Below are 14,801 nucleotides of genomic sequence, written 5' to 3'. Positions count from 1 at the left end.
CGGCCAGGCGAGGTCTCCTGAGAGTATGTGAGCCACTCCCAAGCTCACGGTTAGCTGTGGGTTCTGGACCCACCGGATGACAAATCACACCGGGGTGGGGGAGGGGCTCGGGGCCATTGTGTCCCTTCAGTGGGCAGCCAGCCAACCGAGAGCCACCTCTTCTGCAGCACCCTTCGCTCAAGATGAAGGGGCTTCCACGGTGTGCGGGGAGGTTCGGCAGAGTGACGGCAGCCTGCGGGAGGGGGCCGGGGGGCCTGAGGCGATAGATGTCGCTGACACAGGGACAGGGGCCTCCATCATTACCCGGCAGTATTAGAGACTCCCAACCAGCACCCAAACACTGCTGGGTAAGACGGGGGCCCCCACCCAGCCTGCCCACCTCCGGCCCAGGCTCCCTGTGGAGAGGCTGCAGAAGCCTGGCTCCCATCCCCCCACCCCCCCACCCCCAGTCCCTGGGGACACTTCCGGGTGAGCCCCGTAGCCCGCCACCAGCCCCACCCTGAGCTGCGGAGCCACCGAGACCCAGGCAGGTCTTCCGCAGCCCCCTGCCCACCTGTTCTCAGCCTCGGAGCCCCTGCCCCCCGCCGCCCCCCCAACACCAATTCATCGGCCCTCAGCCCCACTCTGTGGCCCCTGACTAGGCCCCAGAATCCCCCTCCCAGTGGCCTTTACCTGTCCCCGGGCCGCCTGCCCCCCCCCAGAGTGAGTGCCGAGGAGAGGAAGGGGAGTCAGGGTCCAGGACTCAAAGGCCCAGAGCCCGCCTGCCCCCGGCCTCCACTCTTCCTCCTTCCTTCTCCGCCCGCCTGCCAGCGCAGGCTCCTCACCTGGGCCCCGCCCGCCGCCCCTGCGCACAGGTGTGTCCTCCTGCCATAGGCTGCCCCCCCACTGCCTTAACCCCTTCCCTCCCAGGGCCCGCCGTAGGCACCTCCTCTGAGGCCTGGCCACCTCGCTAGGCCTCCCATCCCTTCCTACAGGTCCCTTCTCGCCGGCCCGCCTCCTTTGGCCCCCTGGGCCTACACTCGGAGCCTGGGGTCCAGCGGGAAAAGAGAGGGGCTGCCTTTGGGCCCCTTTGCCTGCCTCCCTGGCCTGGCCCAACAGCTACTCCTGCCCTGGCCGGCCCCTTCCTCTGAGGCCTCCTACCCTGCCCATGGCCAGAGAGCCCTGAGGTCAGCGAGGGGTCAGCTCGGCAGGGACTGGGCTGTGCCCCCAGCCTGTGCTGGGCAACCCTGCGTGTTGAAGGGCAGGCAGGGCCCGGCGGGGTACCTCCCTTGTCCTCAGCCCTAGTGTTGGGGAGCCCACCCCACCAGGAGGCCAGCACGGACCCTACCCATTAAAGGGCTGAGCCGCTCTCCAGCAGCCCTCGCAGTGGTCCGGTGGGGAGAAACGGCCACCTGCTGGGGGGGGGCGGGGGGACCGTGCACCCGCAGGGCAGAGCTGCTCCTGGACCCACCTCAATGCCCTGCGTCCAAGTCCCAGCCCACAGGCAGTTAGCCCTGGGGTGGTTAGAGGGCTGGGACCCGCCTTTCTTTTGTGCAGCTCTAGGCGTCGCTGGGAGGGGAGCCCGGGGCCCACAGGTGATGCCCCACCCACCCGCCCCCAGGAGGGCGATGGCTCCAGGGCCTCTCGTGTGGCCCAATCCAAGCTCTCCTCTCTCTCTCTCTGTCTCCTTTGTTTGCGTCCTTCCTAGCACCTGTCCGTACGTATCTGCTGCTTGTGGCCTGTTTCTGTCTCCTGGCTGCACAACGGCGGGACCTGTCGTGTGCACACCATGCCCCCCGGCACTGTTCCAGTGCCCGTGACACAGTGGACACCCAGCAACAAAGCACGCGCTCAGTGACACGAAGGGTCAGCCCGCGCCTCAGCCTCTCCTGCAGCAGGGACCCTCACGGGCTAAAGGCTCCAGGAGACGGGCTTCTCAGTCCAGATAAAGCCGTAACCCAAGGAAGGAGTCTCTGGTTAGCTCACCCTGGACACGGGGCAAGGAAGAGGGGACAAAAAGAAAACTGCCAGGAGCCCGAGGGCGGCCCCGGAGAAGGGAGGAGCGAGGCGCACCACCCTGAGCCCGCAGGAGCCCGGGGAGGGAGGGGCTGCCGGCGGCGGCGCTAGGTGCCAGGCCTGTGCTTCCGGGGCTGGGAGCGGCCGGAGCTCTTAGATCTGGAAGTCAGCGCCAGAGGAGTGCGGGTGTGTCCCCTCAAGGTGACCCCAGGGGCATCTCCGGGACTGTGTGCTCTGGAGCCAGGCGGCCTGAGTTAAAATCCTAGCCTCGCTGCTCAACAGTTCTGTGCCTGTGAGCAAGTCATGTAGTCTATCTGTGCCTCAGTTTCCCCCGCGGTGACATGGGCATCACACAGGTACCTAGATTGAATGTGTAGCCTTTGAAACAGTGCCTGACACATGACCGGTGTGTAATGAATTATTGTTGCCAGTTGTAATCTTCCTCCCTTATCTCAGTGATCTCCACAACCACCCTGTCAGGATCATCCTTCATTTTATTATATATATATATATTTTTTTTAATTGTAGTATAGTTGACGCACAATGTTACATTAGTTTCGGGTGTACAACATAGTGATCCCACAAGTCCGTACAGTAGGCTACGCTCACCGCAGGTGTGGCCGCCATCTGTCACCACCAACTCTCACGACACCATTGACTATATTCCCTGCACTGTACCTTTGATCACTCTCCTCTGACTGAAGGCCGAGCTTTTATGCACTCACGCACGAGCACACACACACACACACACACACATACACACACAGAGTGATCCTAAGGGCTTTATTTACAAGAATAAAGGGCCCCGGCACTGCCTGGGGCCTTGCTGGGCTATATACAGGGTCAGGAAGAGGGAAGTAGGGACGCAGCCATTTAAATTACAATAGAATGGGGCGGGCTCCCAGGTTCCGGCTGTGGGTTGGTCCACGGGAGGCCTCTGCAGGGATCAGGCCTGAGGCTGCAGAGAGAAGGGAGTACGAGAGTAAGAGAGCGCCTGGAACGGGGAAGCGGAGCTAGAGAGGTCTGCAATGGCTGGGAAGGGCAGAGTGAGGCTGTTGCCACCCCCTCCATCCAGGGGAAAGCACTGGATCCAGGGAACACTGGGGGCAGGGCAAGGAGGAGCCCGGAGCTGGGGCGGCCGTACCCTGGCTCACTTCCTCTTAAGGGAACCCTTGCTCTTCTCCTTGTCCGCCGACCGCTGCTTCTTCATCTTCTCCTCCTTCTTGTTCTTACTGTGCAAGTTCTCATATACATCCTCCTTGTGTCTGCAGGTGGGGTGGGCAAGTGTGGGCAGGTGGCACAGGTCAGGAATGCCCTGGCACCAGCAGCCCCCTCTGGCCCACCCCATTTCACAGGGGAACGAACCGAGGCCAGGAGCAAGGAGACCGGGTCACTGTCCTTTCCCTAGACTAGAAGCTCCCTGCGGGCAGCGGCTCCATCTCACACATTAATAATACCAGTGTCCAGCACAGACCCCACGGAGAGGGCCCTCGGGAAATACTTGTGAACACAGGGAGGAAGAGCCAAGCTTGAACTTGAACCCAGGTCTCCCTGACTGACGGCAGCACCTGTGGTCTCTGGAAAGGGAGGGTCGGGCCGAGGAGGCGGCGGGGGGGGGGGGGGGGGGGGGGGGGGGGGGGGGGGGGGGGGGGGGGGCAGGCAGGGGTCACTCACTTGGAAGAGGTGCGGGAGGCCTTGGCATGGGCGTTCTTCATGGCCGGGGGGTAGGTGATGTTCCCGTACTCTGACTCCCGGCCCTTCTGGGACTGTGGGCAGAGGTGTGGAGGGAGGGCAGTGGTCCCAGCCGGACCCGGTGATACCCACGCCACCCCCCCCCACCGCTCTGCCAGGCTCTGCACACACCTGCATGACCTCCAGCTTCTTCTTGGTGGTCTCGATGAACTGGGCAATGGCCACGTAGATGAACTTGTACTGCGCCTCGGTCTGCACCATGCCCGAGCGCTGCGCCCGCACCATCTGGATCGTCTTCTGGATGTCGATGTCACAGTCCAACCCTGGGCAGGCATGGCAGTTGGACCCCCGGCCCAGGCAGAGGTGGACACCGAGGGGCCGCTCACCCAACCCCCCCCGCCCTGTGTCCCCCACGAGTCACCCTCACCCTTGGTGGAGATGCTCTCCATGAGCATGTCGATGACGATGATGGTGCCCGTGCGGCCAATGCCTGCGCTGCGGAGGGAAGGGGGCGCCATCAGAGGCCCAGGCCACGCCGCACCGGGAGGGGGGAGCCCCAGCGTTCAGCTCCGGCACAGTGGCAGGAAGAAACTGAGGCTCCAGCGAGAGGAGGTAACATGCCCGGGGTCACTGGGCAGGCTAGCCAGAGGCAGAAGCTGCCCGGCTTCTGCACCCACGCTCAGCTTCAGCCCAGGGATTTGTGGGCGGCCGGCTCTCCAGTGCCCCCCCCCCGCCCCGCGCCGCCCCAGCTTTCCTTCTCAGCACCTCATTCCTCCACTTCCTGCTTCGCCTCCTCATTGCTGGCTGGGGGCTGCTCCCTACTCTGGAAGATCTAGGACCCCCAGTCCCACCAGTGTCCTGCCTGCCCCCCAGGCACTCTGGGCCTCCCCCCCCACCCCTGTCCTCTCCCACACCCTTGGCCTGAACAAGGCCTTCCCTGCCAAACCTCCCCCCACCCCCCACCACCACCCAGCCCTTCAAAAGTTTTATTTAGAGCTTTCGAAAGGGCTTTGTTTCCCGTTTTCTTCAGACCCTGAGGACAGGGAAAGGGCAGCTTTTGAGGCAGCAGGGCACAAAGGGCGCTGGGGAGGTGTGGAGGAGCTGTGAGGCATGAGGTCTCCCCTCTTTCTCCACCCTCTGTCACCTCCCTGGGGCCACAGGTCCCGGGAACCTCAGGATCCCTCAGAGATCCCAGTCCGCCCCCTCGGCGGAGCCGCCAGGCTAGTGGCCTGAGTCGCACTGTCTAATTTCAAACCCAGATTGTCAAAAATAACCCCCCCTTACCCACTTCCTTCCTGTAACATCTAAATAAAGGCCATGGGGATTTCAAGAAGTAGAAGGGGAGTAGCAGGAGGGTCGTTCTTAGCGATGGGCCTGCCCCTGGAGGCAGAGCAGAGTCCCTTAGATGACAGGTGGGGGGCACCTCCAGATTCAGCACCCCCAGCCCTGCCCCAGGACTAACGTTGCTGGTGGGAAGAAGGAAGACGTGTGAGGCCCTCAGCCTGGGGTCACTGGAGGGAGTGGGAAGGGAAGTGGACGAAGCAGGCTCCTGTTTCCCAATTCCCTGCCTGATGTGTTATTAAACCATCAACAGCTCCCATTTCTTGAGGGATAACTGCATTACTGCATTCCAGACACAGGCACAGGGTCTTAGCGAATCCTCACAGCAAGCAGAGGAGATCCTGAATTTACAGATGAGGAATCTGAGGGTCTGAGAAGTGAAGTAATTTGTCTGAGATCACACAGCCAGTGAGTAGAAGAGCTGGAGTTTAAACCTACTGGTCTCTGTCCAGGAACCTGCACCCACTGCCTCCCATCGACCCAGACCAGGCCAGCTGGGTAGGCCCGTCTACAGGACTCGGCCCCTCAGAACTGAGGGGACCCCCGCTCCTCCTTGCTGGCTGCCCCCTCGCCACCTAGCAGGAACAGGGGCTCCTGATCATGAACCTGAGGTTCTCCAGTGGAGCTGGTGATGCACGTGCCCCTCCGGAAGACATCACCCGTCCCTACTCCACCCTGGAGGCTGAGCTGGGCTCACTAGCTGGGAAGGGGGAGAGAGAGAGAAGAAGGCTAAGCACCCCTAGGGCTACAGATGGAAAAAGAAAACATGGGGAGCCACACTGACCCCAAATGGAAGGTGCCAGGGCCCAAGAAGAAATACAGGCCGAGTAAGCCCGTGTGAGAAAACAGGAGTGACCAGGGCAGACTCTTCCACGAACTGGCTGGCAAGTCTCTGGGCCTGTCTGCTCATCTGTCTTTGGCACCGCTGGAGGAGACGGTACATCCAGGGAAGTCTCTACAGAACCGCCCCCACCCCCTGCCCCCCAGGCACAGGATCAATCAGCGGGGTTGGTTCAAGCTAAGTGTCCGCCTTGGGTCTGGGGTCATCCAGGAGCCATCCCGGAGGTGGCTGGGATCCAGGGGAGCACTGAATGCGTGAACACGGAAATGATTGCTTACGAGAGCACATGGCACTCAGTGCACAGTATTTCCTAGCCGACGACTGTTTTGATTACTACTGCCAACATCGTCGTTGTTCTCACCTGCAATGCACAATGATGGGTCCCGCGTGAGGCAGACTTTCCTGCCGCTGGTTGATCTGGTCCAGGAAGCTGAGGACACCCCCAGGCTCACTGGGGACCCCATGGTCAGGCCAGCTCAGGTACTGGTAGTGCCAGATCTCTCGAACCAGGTCCCCCTGGGCAGAGTGCATAGGGCCAGTGCCCTCTGTCCCCACACGTCGTCCCATCCCCCACCCCACCGGGCAAGAGAACAGATCCAAGCAGGGGTCCCAGGAGCGAGGCAGGGCTGGAAGATACTCACATTCTCCAGCGGGGAGACCTGTAAGGTACGGAGCTTGTGCTCCGCTGTGTCGTGTTCCCTGCAATTGGTTACCACGTAGGGTCCGTAGACGCGCTGCGTGCCCACCTCCGGCCAATATGGGACACACTTGTTCTGCAAAGGGACGGTGGAGGTGAGGAGCGAGAACGCACAGGCTGTTCCAGGCCCTTTTCGAGGTCCTGCGTGCCCAGTGCCGGCCCAGTCAGCATTTATTGGATGAATGGATGAACTGGCCGAGAATCCAAGGCGGGTCCGGTCCTGGCTCAGCCACCAACAGGTGGTGAGACCTGACAAGCCGCTCAACCTTACAGTTCACTCAGTAAACACTGGCTGGTGCACACTTTGCACCTGAACTTGTGCAGACCAGGCTGCGTTACAAACACGACGAAGACGCAGCCTGTGCGTCTGCGCCCGTGCCTCTAGCAGTTCACAGAGACAGGCGAGCAGGGAAAACTGAGCCGCTCCGGGGCCCGGGAGAGAGGGAGAGACTGCTCCGCCCTCCAGATTAGGGAGGAAATCAGAGGTGGCTTCACAGAGGAGGCAGCATTTGGGCTGGGGCTTCAGAAACAAGGAGTCTGGCAGGCAGAGAGAGTAAGTCATTTCCTAGCAGAAAGTGCGCTCAGGCCAAGGCGTGGGAACCGGAGGCACGCAGTGTTGCGGGGAGCCACCATGCCTTGAGTGCCGGGTCTTAGAGTGTGACTTGATCCTGACGACAACTGGGAGCCACTGAAAGATTCTCAGAGAGGGAGCGACTCGATGCAGTGTGTGTGCTTTGAGAGGGACCCCTCTGACTCCAGTGCAGACGTGCTGTAGTTGGGGGCAGCCTACAGGGAGGGAGACCGGCTGGGCGGTGGGGTGAGGGTGAGGGGCACACTCCAGAGAGATTTATGAGGTGGAGAGGACAGGAGGGCTGTTGTGAGGATGGGGACAGGTCAGGGAGGGGCAGAAGGCATGTTGCTCTGAGACACTTTAAGGAAGAAAGCCCATTTAAAACCTGGGTCTGGGGGCGCCTGGGTGGCTCAGTCAGTTGAGTGACTTCGGCTCAGGTTATGAACTCAGGATCCTGGGATCAGATGGAGCCCTGCATCGCATCAGGCTCCCCGCTGAGTGGGGGAGTCTGCTTATCCCTCTCCCTCTGTCCCTACCCCAACGCCCCCTTGCCCCTGCTCACATGCTTTCTCTTTCTCTCTATCAAATGAACAAATAAATCATATGAATAAATAAAATTTATTCATTTATTCTAAATTTTTATTTATTATTTATTTATTATATTAAATTATATAAATTTAATATATAATATATATAAAATATATATAAATTATATAAATTATATAAATTAAATTATTATAAATTTATTACTCTAAATTTTTAGAGATTTTATTTATTCATTTATTTATTCATTTTATTATTCATTCATTTATGCATTCATTTATTTATTCATCATTCATTCATTTATTCATATTTATTCAAAAAATTTAGAGAATTCATTTATTCAAACACATTGAAATGTGTTTCATTCATTCATTAGAGAGAGAGAGCGCATGAGGGGCGGGGAGAGCAGAGGGAAAGGGAGAAGCAGGCTCACTGCTGAGCAAGGAGCCTGATGCGGGGCTCCATCCCAGGACCCTGGGATCATGACCTGAGCCGAAGGCAGATGCTTAACCGACTGAGCCATCCAGGTGCCCCTAAATAAAATCTTTTAAAAAATAAAAATAAAAAAATAAAACCTGGGTCTGGTGGTCAGGAGAGCCCCAGGTTGGAAGCAGAGATCGGGGAGGCAGTGTGTACCCGAGACAGTCTCTGTGCCTCGGTTTCCCAACAAGGGTTGGACCTTGCCCTCTGAGGTTCCTTTCTGCCCTGGCATCTGGAGTCTCTTTGGTTTCATGGTGGTGGGTGGCAAGTCCTGGGGAGAAGGGCTGTGGGGGTCAGGGGGCAGCACGGACTTGGCCTTACCCGGCCTTTCTCCACCTCTCGGGTGGTCATGACGATGACGCGGGTGTTCTCCTGCCATGCCATCTGCCAGAAGTCGTTGACTGTGGCCTCTAGGCAGCCCTGGCTGGCAATGTAGGTCTTAGTGTTCTCATCGGGGCCTAGCAGCTGGTTCTGGAAGCAAGTGTAGAGAGCTGCACCCCAGGACTGTGAGCCCCTGCACCCCCACCCCCCTCACCACCTAACTTGTCCACTGTGCCTACGCGGCTCTGGATCCAGTACCCCCCTGAGATGGGGAATCCCCAGGGCCCAGCCTCTCCTCCCTTGATGAGCAGGTGCCACCAACCTTGACGTAGTTGGCGTTGATGTAGTCGGACCCAGGGATGTTACTGTCGCGTCCCTGCAGGATCACTCGGGTATGGTCAACTGGGAGTGGGCGGGGAGGAAACAAGATGGGCCTGGGTCAGCCGGGCACTCACCAGCCCCTGGGGCAGACCCTTCCTAAGCTCTCAGGCCATTCTTGTCTCAGAAGCCAGGAGGCTCTTGGAGCACTGTGGGTAGGCAGGGGTGGAGGATCTGCACGGGGAGTGGGGGATGAAGGTTTCAGAGGAAGGAGGACGTGGGGTGCAGGGAGACTCCACTGGGAGGGGCAGAGGCTTTCTGGAGGAGGGGAGGCTCCCTTGCATGGGTGAGGAGGTGGACCCTCCTTGAGCTGGGGGTGGAGACCCTATGAGATAGGGAGAGGTTGGCTCAGGGAAGGGGAGTCTCCTGGGTGGGAAGGGGGAGGGATGGAGGCTGCCTGGGGGTAGGGTGCTCACACGGGAGAATGTTCTTGTAACGGTTCTTGCTCTTATTCTCTGGCCGCTGCCCTTCCAGACGCTGGTGCAAGTTCTTTACCTCCTGCTTCTGCAGACTCTGAGGGGTAAGAGGAGGAAATAGAGTACCGGCCCCTGGAGGGGCATCGGCGCCCGGAGATAAGATGGGGCAGACCAATGTAAGGGGTGGGGAGAGAGGGGACAGGGTCGATCTGATGGTCCCCACCACGCACCTCAAACTCCTCCCAGAAGCCGGCTTTGGCTGTGTCCTCCGACTCCTGCTTCTTGTTGAGTTCCAAGACCCGATTCTCAATGTCAGCTGCATTCACCCGAGTGGCATAGTATGGCTGGGCAGGGATGGGCAAGAAGTCAGTGCCTCAAGATCCCAGAAGCTCCCGTGTCTGAGGGATGGCTCAGGAAAAGGAAGGAGGCAGCCAGGCCCAGCCCTCTCACCTGCCGCAGGTAGACGAATGCACCCGAGGCCTCCTCGATCCCTGTCTTCTTGAAATGCTCCACCAGGTCTGTGAGGCTGTCAAAGGTCTCTGAACCACCCACGGTGTAGCGTCCACCCTGAGGGATGCCAAGTCAGGCCATTCGGCACGACCCGAGTCTCCCTCCCTAGACCCCCAGCCTTAGACCAAAGCCCAGGCTGATCCACCCCACCGCCCCTGCGTTGGGCATAGACGGGAGCCCCGGTGGGCTTGGCTGCCTTACCTCACACATGACCTTGATATGAGTGACTCTGAGCGGGGAGCCTGGGCCAGCCTTGGGCTGGTCGCTGAGCACGGACAGCACAAAATCTCCAGGCTGGCTGAGACTCTCACGCACCAGAAATGTCCAGGGCTCACCCTTGGCCTGCAGCAGTGTCTCTGCCTGCCCCCCAGACATGTGACCATGGTACCACCTAGAAAAGGCAACATCGGGGAAAGGGACACGTAAGCCAAGGGGCAGGTGCTGAGCAGAGACGCTTGCAGAGAGGGACAGGGAAATCGAGTAACTATGATATGCCAGGCACTGTGCTAGATGCTTTCAAATCCACCACCATATTTTTTTTAAAGATGTTCTTAAAGTCATCTCTACACCCAGCTTGGGGCTCAAACTTACAACCCCAAGATTAAGAGTGGCACACTCCTCCAACTGATACAGCCACGTGCCCCTCAAATCCACCACCATATTTAGGTCCATAGTTCTCAAAATGCTGAGAGGTAGGTACCATCCCATTGTACAGATGAGGAACCTGAAGCTGGGCGATCATACACTGGCCCAAGGCCCTGGGCTGATAGGGAAGCCTTGGGAGTTCTAACCAGGCCCGCCTCTGAGAGCATAAGACAGAGACAGACAGGCAGGCCATATCCAGAGCAGCTGTAGGGGAGAAACTGAGGAAGGGTCCCAGGAAAGCCAGGGCTGCTCTAGGGAAAGAGGAGGGAGACCAAGAGAAACACTGAGGCCGAACCACAGAGAGCAATGGAGATGGGGAGTCAAAAGGGAGTCATGATGGGGACAACTCCCCCTGGGTAGCAGGGAAGACAGACAACCCTGCAGGGGGAAAAAAACGGTTTGGGGGACTCTGAGGTGCCCAGGTTGACATCACTACAGATGAGGCTGGGGCTCAGAGGGGCTCAGAAGGGCAGAAAGCAGAACTAGGACCTTTCCCCGAAGCACACCCCCTTCCCAGGAGGAAACTGTAGCCCCACAATGCCCAGCCCCACAGGAAACCACGTGATGGAAAAAAACACAAAACTCCTTCTGGGGAGAGAGTGAGAAGTGAGGGTGTGAGGTTTCCTCAGCCCAGGGACCAGGGGAGGGGGCATTTTCCAACCGCAGGGATGGGGAGAGAAGGGAGGGGCCAGTCTGTCCAGCCCCATCTCACTCTTGCCTTGTCCAGAAGCAGCACCTGGGGGGTTCACCCCATTCCACCACTCAGGGACAGACCAGAGCCCCCCCACCCCCACCCCACAATGAGGAGGGAGCTGCCCCTCGTCCCCCTGGCCCCGGGATGAGGAAGTCTCCATGCAAATATCAGGCTGACCACAGGCCGAGAGCTAGCCATTGGCGGGGACGAATGCAAATTCCCTCAGAGGAGGAGGGGCAAGGAACACAAAGGGAGGTGTGGAGAAAGAGCTTCCCACACAAAATCCCAGGGTCAGGGGTGAACCAGGCGTCCTGGCACCCTGGCCTTGGGAACCAAAAGGGCCTCTTAGAGTCAGCCTTCCTGGCCTTGGCTCCCTCCATCCTTCCCTCCCCCTCCCCACCCCCACCCCTAGCTCAGTCCTTCTCCTGCTTCTCCAGGCCTCAGGCTCCCCACCCCCCAGCTTCTCCTTCCCTCTTCTAGCTCCATCCACAACCTGCTCCTCCTCTAGGGCCTCCACCAACCCACCGTCTGGCAGGACAGATGCTGGCTTTGGGCAAAGAGGACATGAAGAGTTCAAGAGCGCCTGGGTGGCAAACCCGCATGAATGTTGCAGGCCAGGCAGAGGAAAAGGGCAAGAGGGGGCGGAGACCAAGCAAGAGCCAAGGAGGGCCACCATGAGCAAAGTCACCCATGCTTGGGCTTCACTCCTCAAAGAGGTGGCTTCAAAGGAAATGGATCGATGGCTTCATGTCGGCTGGAGTGTGGCATCCAGCGGTGGGCCACGAGGCCCTTACCGCAGCCTGACCCAGTTCTAAATTTTCATCAGTGACTTGAACAAAAATACTGATGTGAGCTGAGAGGCAATGCATCTCAGAAAGACTGAAAACTGACGGAACCCAGGTTCCCAATCATGTCAACAATCAACACACAAATACAGGACAAGGGCAAGTTGCCTTGGCCCCCGGAATGTGAAAAAAAAAAAGCCCCTAGAATGATTCGGCTGCCCTTCACCTTGACGGAGCCATCATTGGGATACAGCGGCTAAAAGGAGCCACCCTGTAATGCTGAGGGTTCGGGCCCCCCACCCCCACACATGCTGTAGGAAGACCACATGCAGGGGGCGGCCTGCCCAGTCGTGGGGACCACATCTTTGGAGCCAAAAGGACAGGAGGGCAAAGCCTTGAGTATTACCCTGTGCCCAGGTACTAGGCCCCTTGCGTATGCGACCCTATCACACAGTTTTCCACTGATCCGTGTTCTGGTCAAGGGACTGGTCGAGCTCTACGGAGCCCCCAGAAGCAGACCCGTCATCACTGTGTTGCTGAGATAAAGCATTAAATGTCCTCATATGTAAGTCCCTATGTTCCTCCTCAGCACCAGTCTCTCTGTGTATCAACCTGTGCTGAGGGAGAGAATAGTTACAGCAAGGCAGATTCAGTTCCATAGAAGGAAGAAGAGCTTTCTAACAACAGGGCCGGCCTACTACACAAGGCAGCCACTAGGCCTCTCCATCCCTAGGCGGGCCTGGGGCGCTGGCTGACAGGGACCCTGGAAGAGGGCAAGGGTGCTGCCCCCTGCTTTCTCAGGGGTTGAGGGAAAGGGGTGGGAGGTTAGTCCCCTGAGACACGGGCCCGGGGTCACATGGAAGAAAGAGGCCCACAGAGCGCTGGGAAGGAGGGGGGGGAGGCACTGACAGTGGGGAAGGCAGCCCATCTCCATGTGGGGGTGGGTCAGGAAGCCCCTCACCTCTCACTGGTGGGGTCGGAACAGTTCAGCGGGTACTTGAGATGGATGATGGTGCCATCTCGATCCTGCAGGACGCCCTGCTGCTGTGTGTAGTACTCTACGAGCTCTGTCAGCGTCGCAAACTTCTCGCCTCCGTACAGGTCATAGAAATCGCCCGAGTTCTGGATCCGAATATGGGTCACCTGATCCCCCACCCTGCGGGGCACCAGGTGGTGAGGCCAGTGGGTGCAAGAGTAGAGGTGGGGGACACTGGGGGGATGGGCTGGTACGGGGCTGAAGAGGGGGCACACACACACACACAGCGAGGGCGTGGGCACAGACAGGGACGGGACTGGGGGGACACGTTGGTGCTAGGGACTGGGGAGTGGGCGCTGCCACGAGGGAACCAGGAACGAGGTGCCGAACGACTCGCCCTGGCTGGCGTTGAGGGCCACCTACCTGACGGAGAGGGAGAAGTCACCCTGGTTCTTGCGACTGGGCCGAGCCAAGAAGCTCCCATGGACGCCGCGGCCCTTGAGCAGAGTCTCCGCGTCCAGCCCGCTGAGGTCTCGGTGAAACCACCTGCCGGCCCCCCGGGGAGCAGTGAGGAGCGGGTCCTCGGTCCCCAGGGCGCCCCTGCCTCCTGCGTCCCGTGGGTCCCAGGACCTTACCTCACCATCCTGGGGGCTCCCTGAGAGGAAGCGGGTGCAGGGGAGGAGGTGTGCGGGGCAGTCCGGGTGGGCCGAGAACTCTGGGGCTACCAGGCCGCCTCACAGCCCTGGCGGTCCCGGTGCTGGGGCTGCCACTCCACTGGCCGGGGGCAGCCGGCAGGGCGGGGACAGGAAGGGGCGCGGCCGACCCCTTGGGGGAACTCACTGTACTTCTCGTTTTAGAGCGGAGCGAAGAGACGCAAAGCAGGGTGGCAGTGGGGGTGGGGATGGGGCCCACTTCCCACACGTCTGCCATCAAAGGCCTCGGGAGCATGGCCCTCCGCGAGCGTGACGACACACGAAATAAGGACACAGATGTGCCTTGCGCCCTACCGGCGAAAGCCGTGCTTCATAAACGTGAGCCCGCACGGCCACACGCCATCTCGTCTTCCCCCACCAGCCGCTTCCACGCAGCCCGCCCTGGTCCAGGCTCATGATGATGGTGACGGTGACAAGTCTCATTTCATGGATGCCAGGCACTGTGCTATGATGTCATTGATGTGCCTTAGCTGATTTATTCCTCACAAGAGCCCCGTGAAGCAGGTGCGTCTCTATCCCCATTCTACAGACAAGGAACCTGAGGCTCAGAGCATGTGGGGAACTTGCCTTGGGGCCGGCCAGTCCGTAAGTGGCGACACTGGGATGTAACCCCACACACTGGTTCCAAAGCCAGTGACTCTAGCTGCTGCATGCCAGCCCTGAGGGCTTCCAAGGACAGAGGCTGGGACCACCAGTCCACTGGGGGTTGCCGGGAAGGGGAGACTAACAGCCAAGGCCAAGCAGATGCTTACAAAGGGAAAGGTGCTCTCACCTCCCCCTGCCCCCCCGCCCACCTGACATACACATCTGAAGAGGTGCTGCTGGGACAGAGGGATGGACAAAGCTGTCAAACTTACACCTTTTCTACTTCTTGTCCTAAGTCTTTGTCCCACTGTGTCCTAACCAGGTAGGGGAGTCAAGGAACAGAATGCAAGGGGACGCAGATCTAGGGAAGCAGGTGGGGGTAGAGCAGCCAGCCCCCTTGGGGTGGTCCACCCCTGTGCCTGAGCCGTAGGTTCTTGTCAAGGGGTCTGGTCTGAATCAGCCAGAGCTCAGGACTCTGACCAGGGGCCTGTCCCCTGGGGACTGGGGACTGAGGTCCATGCCATGACTGATATTCTCAGGGCTGGTTGACCTTGAGAGGCCCTACACACCAGAAGCTCATGATGCTCCCCGTGTGTAATTCCACATACAAACACAAAC

General features: G+C 59.3%; 1 protein-coding gene across 1 annotated transcript; it reads right to left on the bottom strand.

Annotated features, from left to right (window-relative positions):
- Nucleotides 1-2,538: 2,538 nt before the first annotated feature.
- Nucleotides 2,539-13,661, bottom strand: PTPN6 (protein tyrosine phosphatase non-receptor type 6). Its single transcript, XM_032391058.1, has 16 exons — nucleotides 13,521-13,661; nucleotides 13,309-13,431; nucleotides 12,871-13,065; nucleotides 9,987-10,176; nucleotides 9,726-9,842; nucleotides 9,506-9,619; nucleotides 9,276-9,372; nucleotides 8,804-8,883; nucleotides 8,482-8,631; nucleotides 6,511-6,642; nucleotides 6,231-6,385; nucleotides 4,115-4,182; nucleotides 3,859-4,010; nucleotides 3,670-3,761; nucleotides 3,140-3,260; nucleotides 2,539-2,953 (listed from the first exon to the last, which is right to left on the bottom strand). The coding sequence occupies exons 1-15, from the start codon at nucleotides 13,526-13,528 to the stop codon at nucleotides 3,146-3,148; spliced, it is 1,788 nt and encodes a 595-aa protein (XP_032246949.1). The 5' UTR covers nucleotides 13,529-13,661; the 3' UTR covers nucleotides 2,539-2,953; nucleotides 3,140-3,145.
- Nucleotides 13,662-14,801: the final 1,140 nt, after the last annotated feature.

The sequence above is a fragment of the Phoca vitulina genome, unplaced genomic scaffold, assembly GCF_004348235.1.
Source record: "Phoca vitulina isolate PV1807 unplaced genomic scaffold, GSC_HSeal_1.0 scaffold59, whole genome shotgun sequence".
NCBI classification, from domain to species: Eukaryota; Metazoa; Chordata; class Mammalia; order Carnivora; family Phocidae; genus Phoca; species Phoca vitulina.
This window is presented reverse-complemented; position numbering and strand designations above follow the sequence as displayed.

Coding starts and splice junctions, on each gene's coding strand:
- PTPN6 (XM_032391058.1), bottom strand. Junction 10,177..12,870: donor TCCGACCCCACCAGTGAGAG/GTGAGGGGCTTC, acceptor TGCCTTTTCTAG/GTGGTACCATGGTCACATGT. Junction 6,386..6,510: donor AGGTCTCCCCGCTGGAGAAT/GTGAGTATCTTC, acceptor CACTCTGCCCAG/GGGGACCTGGTTCGAGAGAT.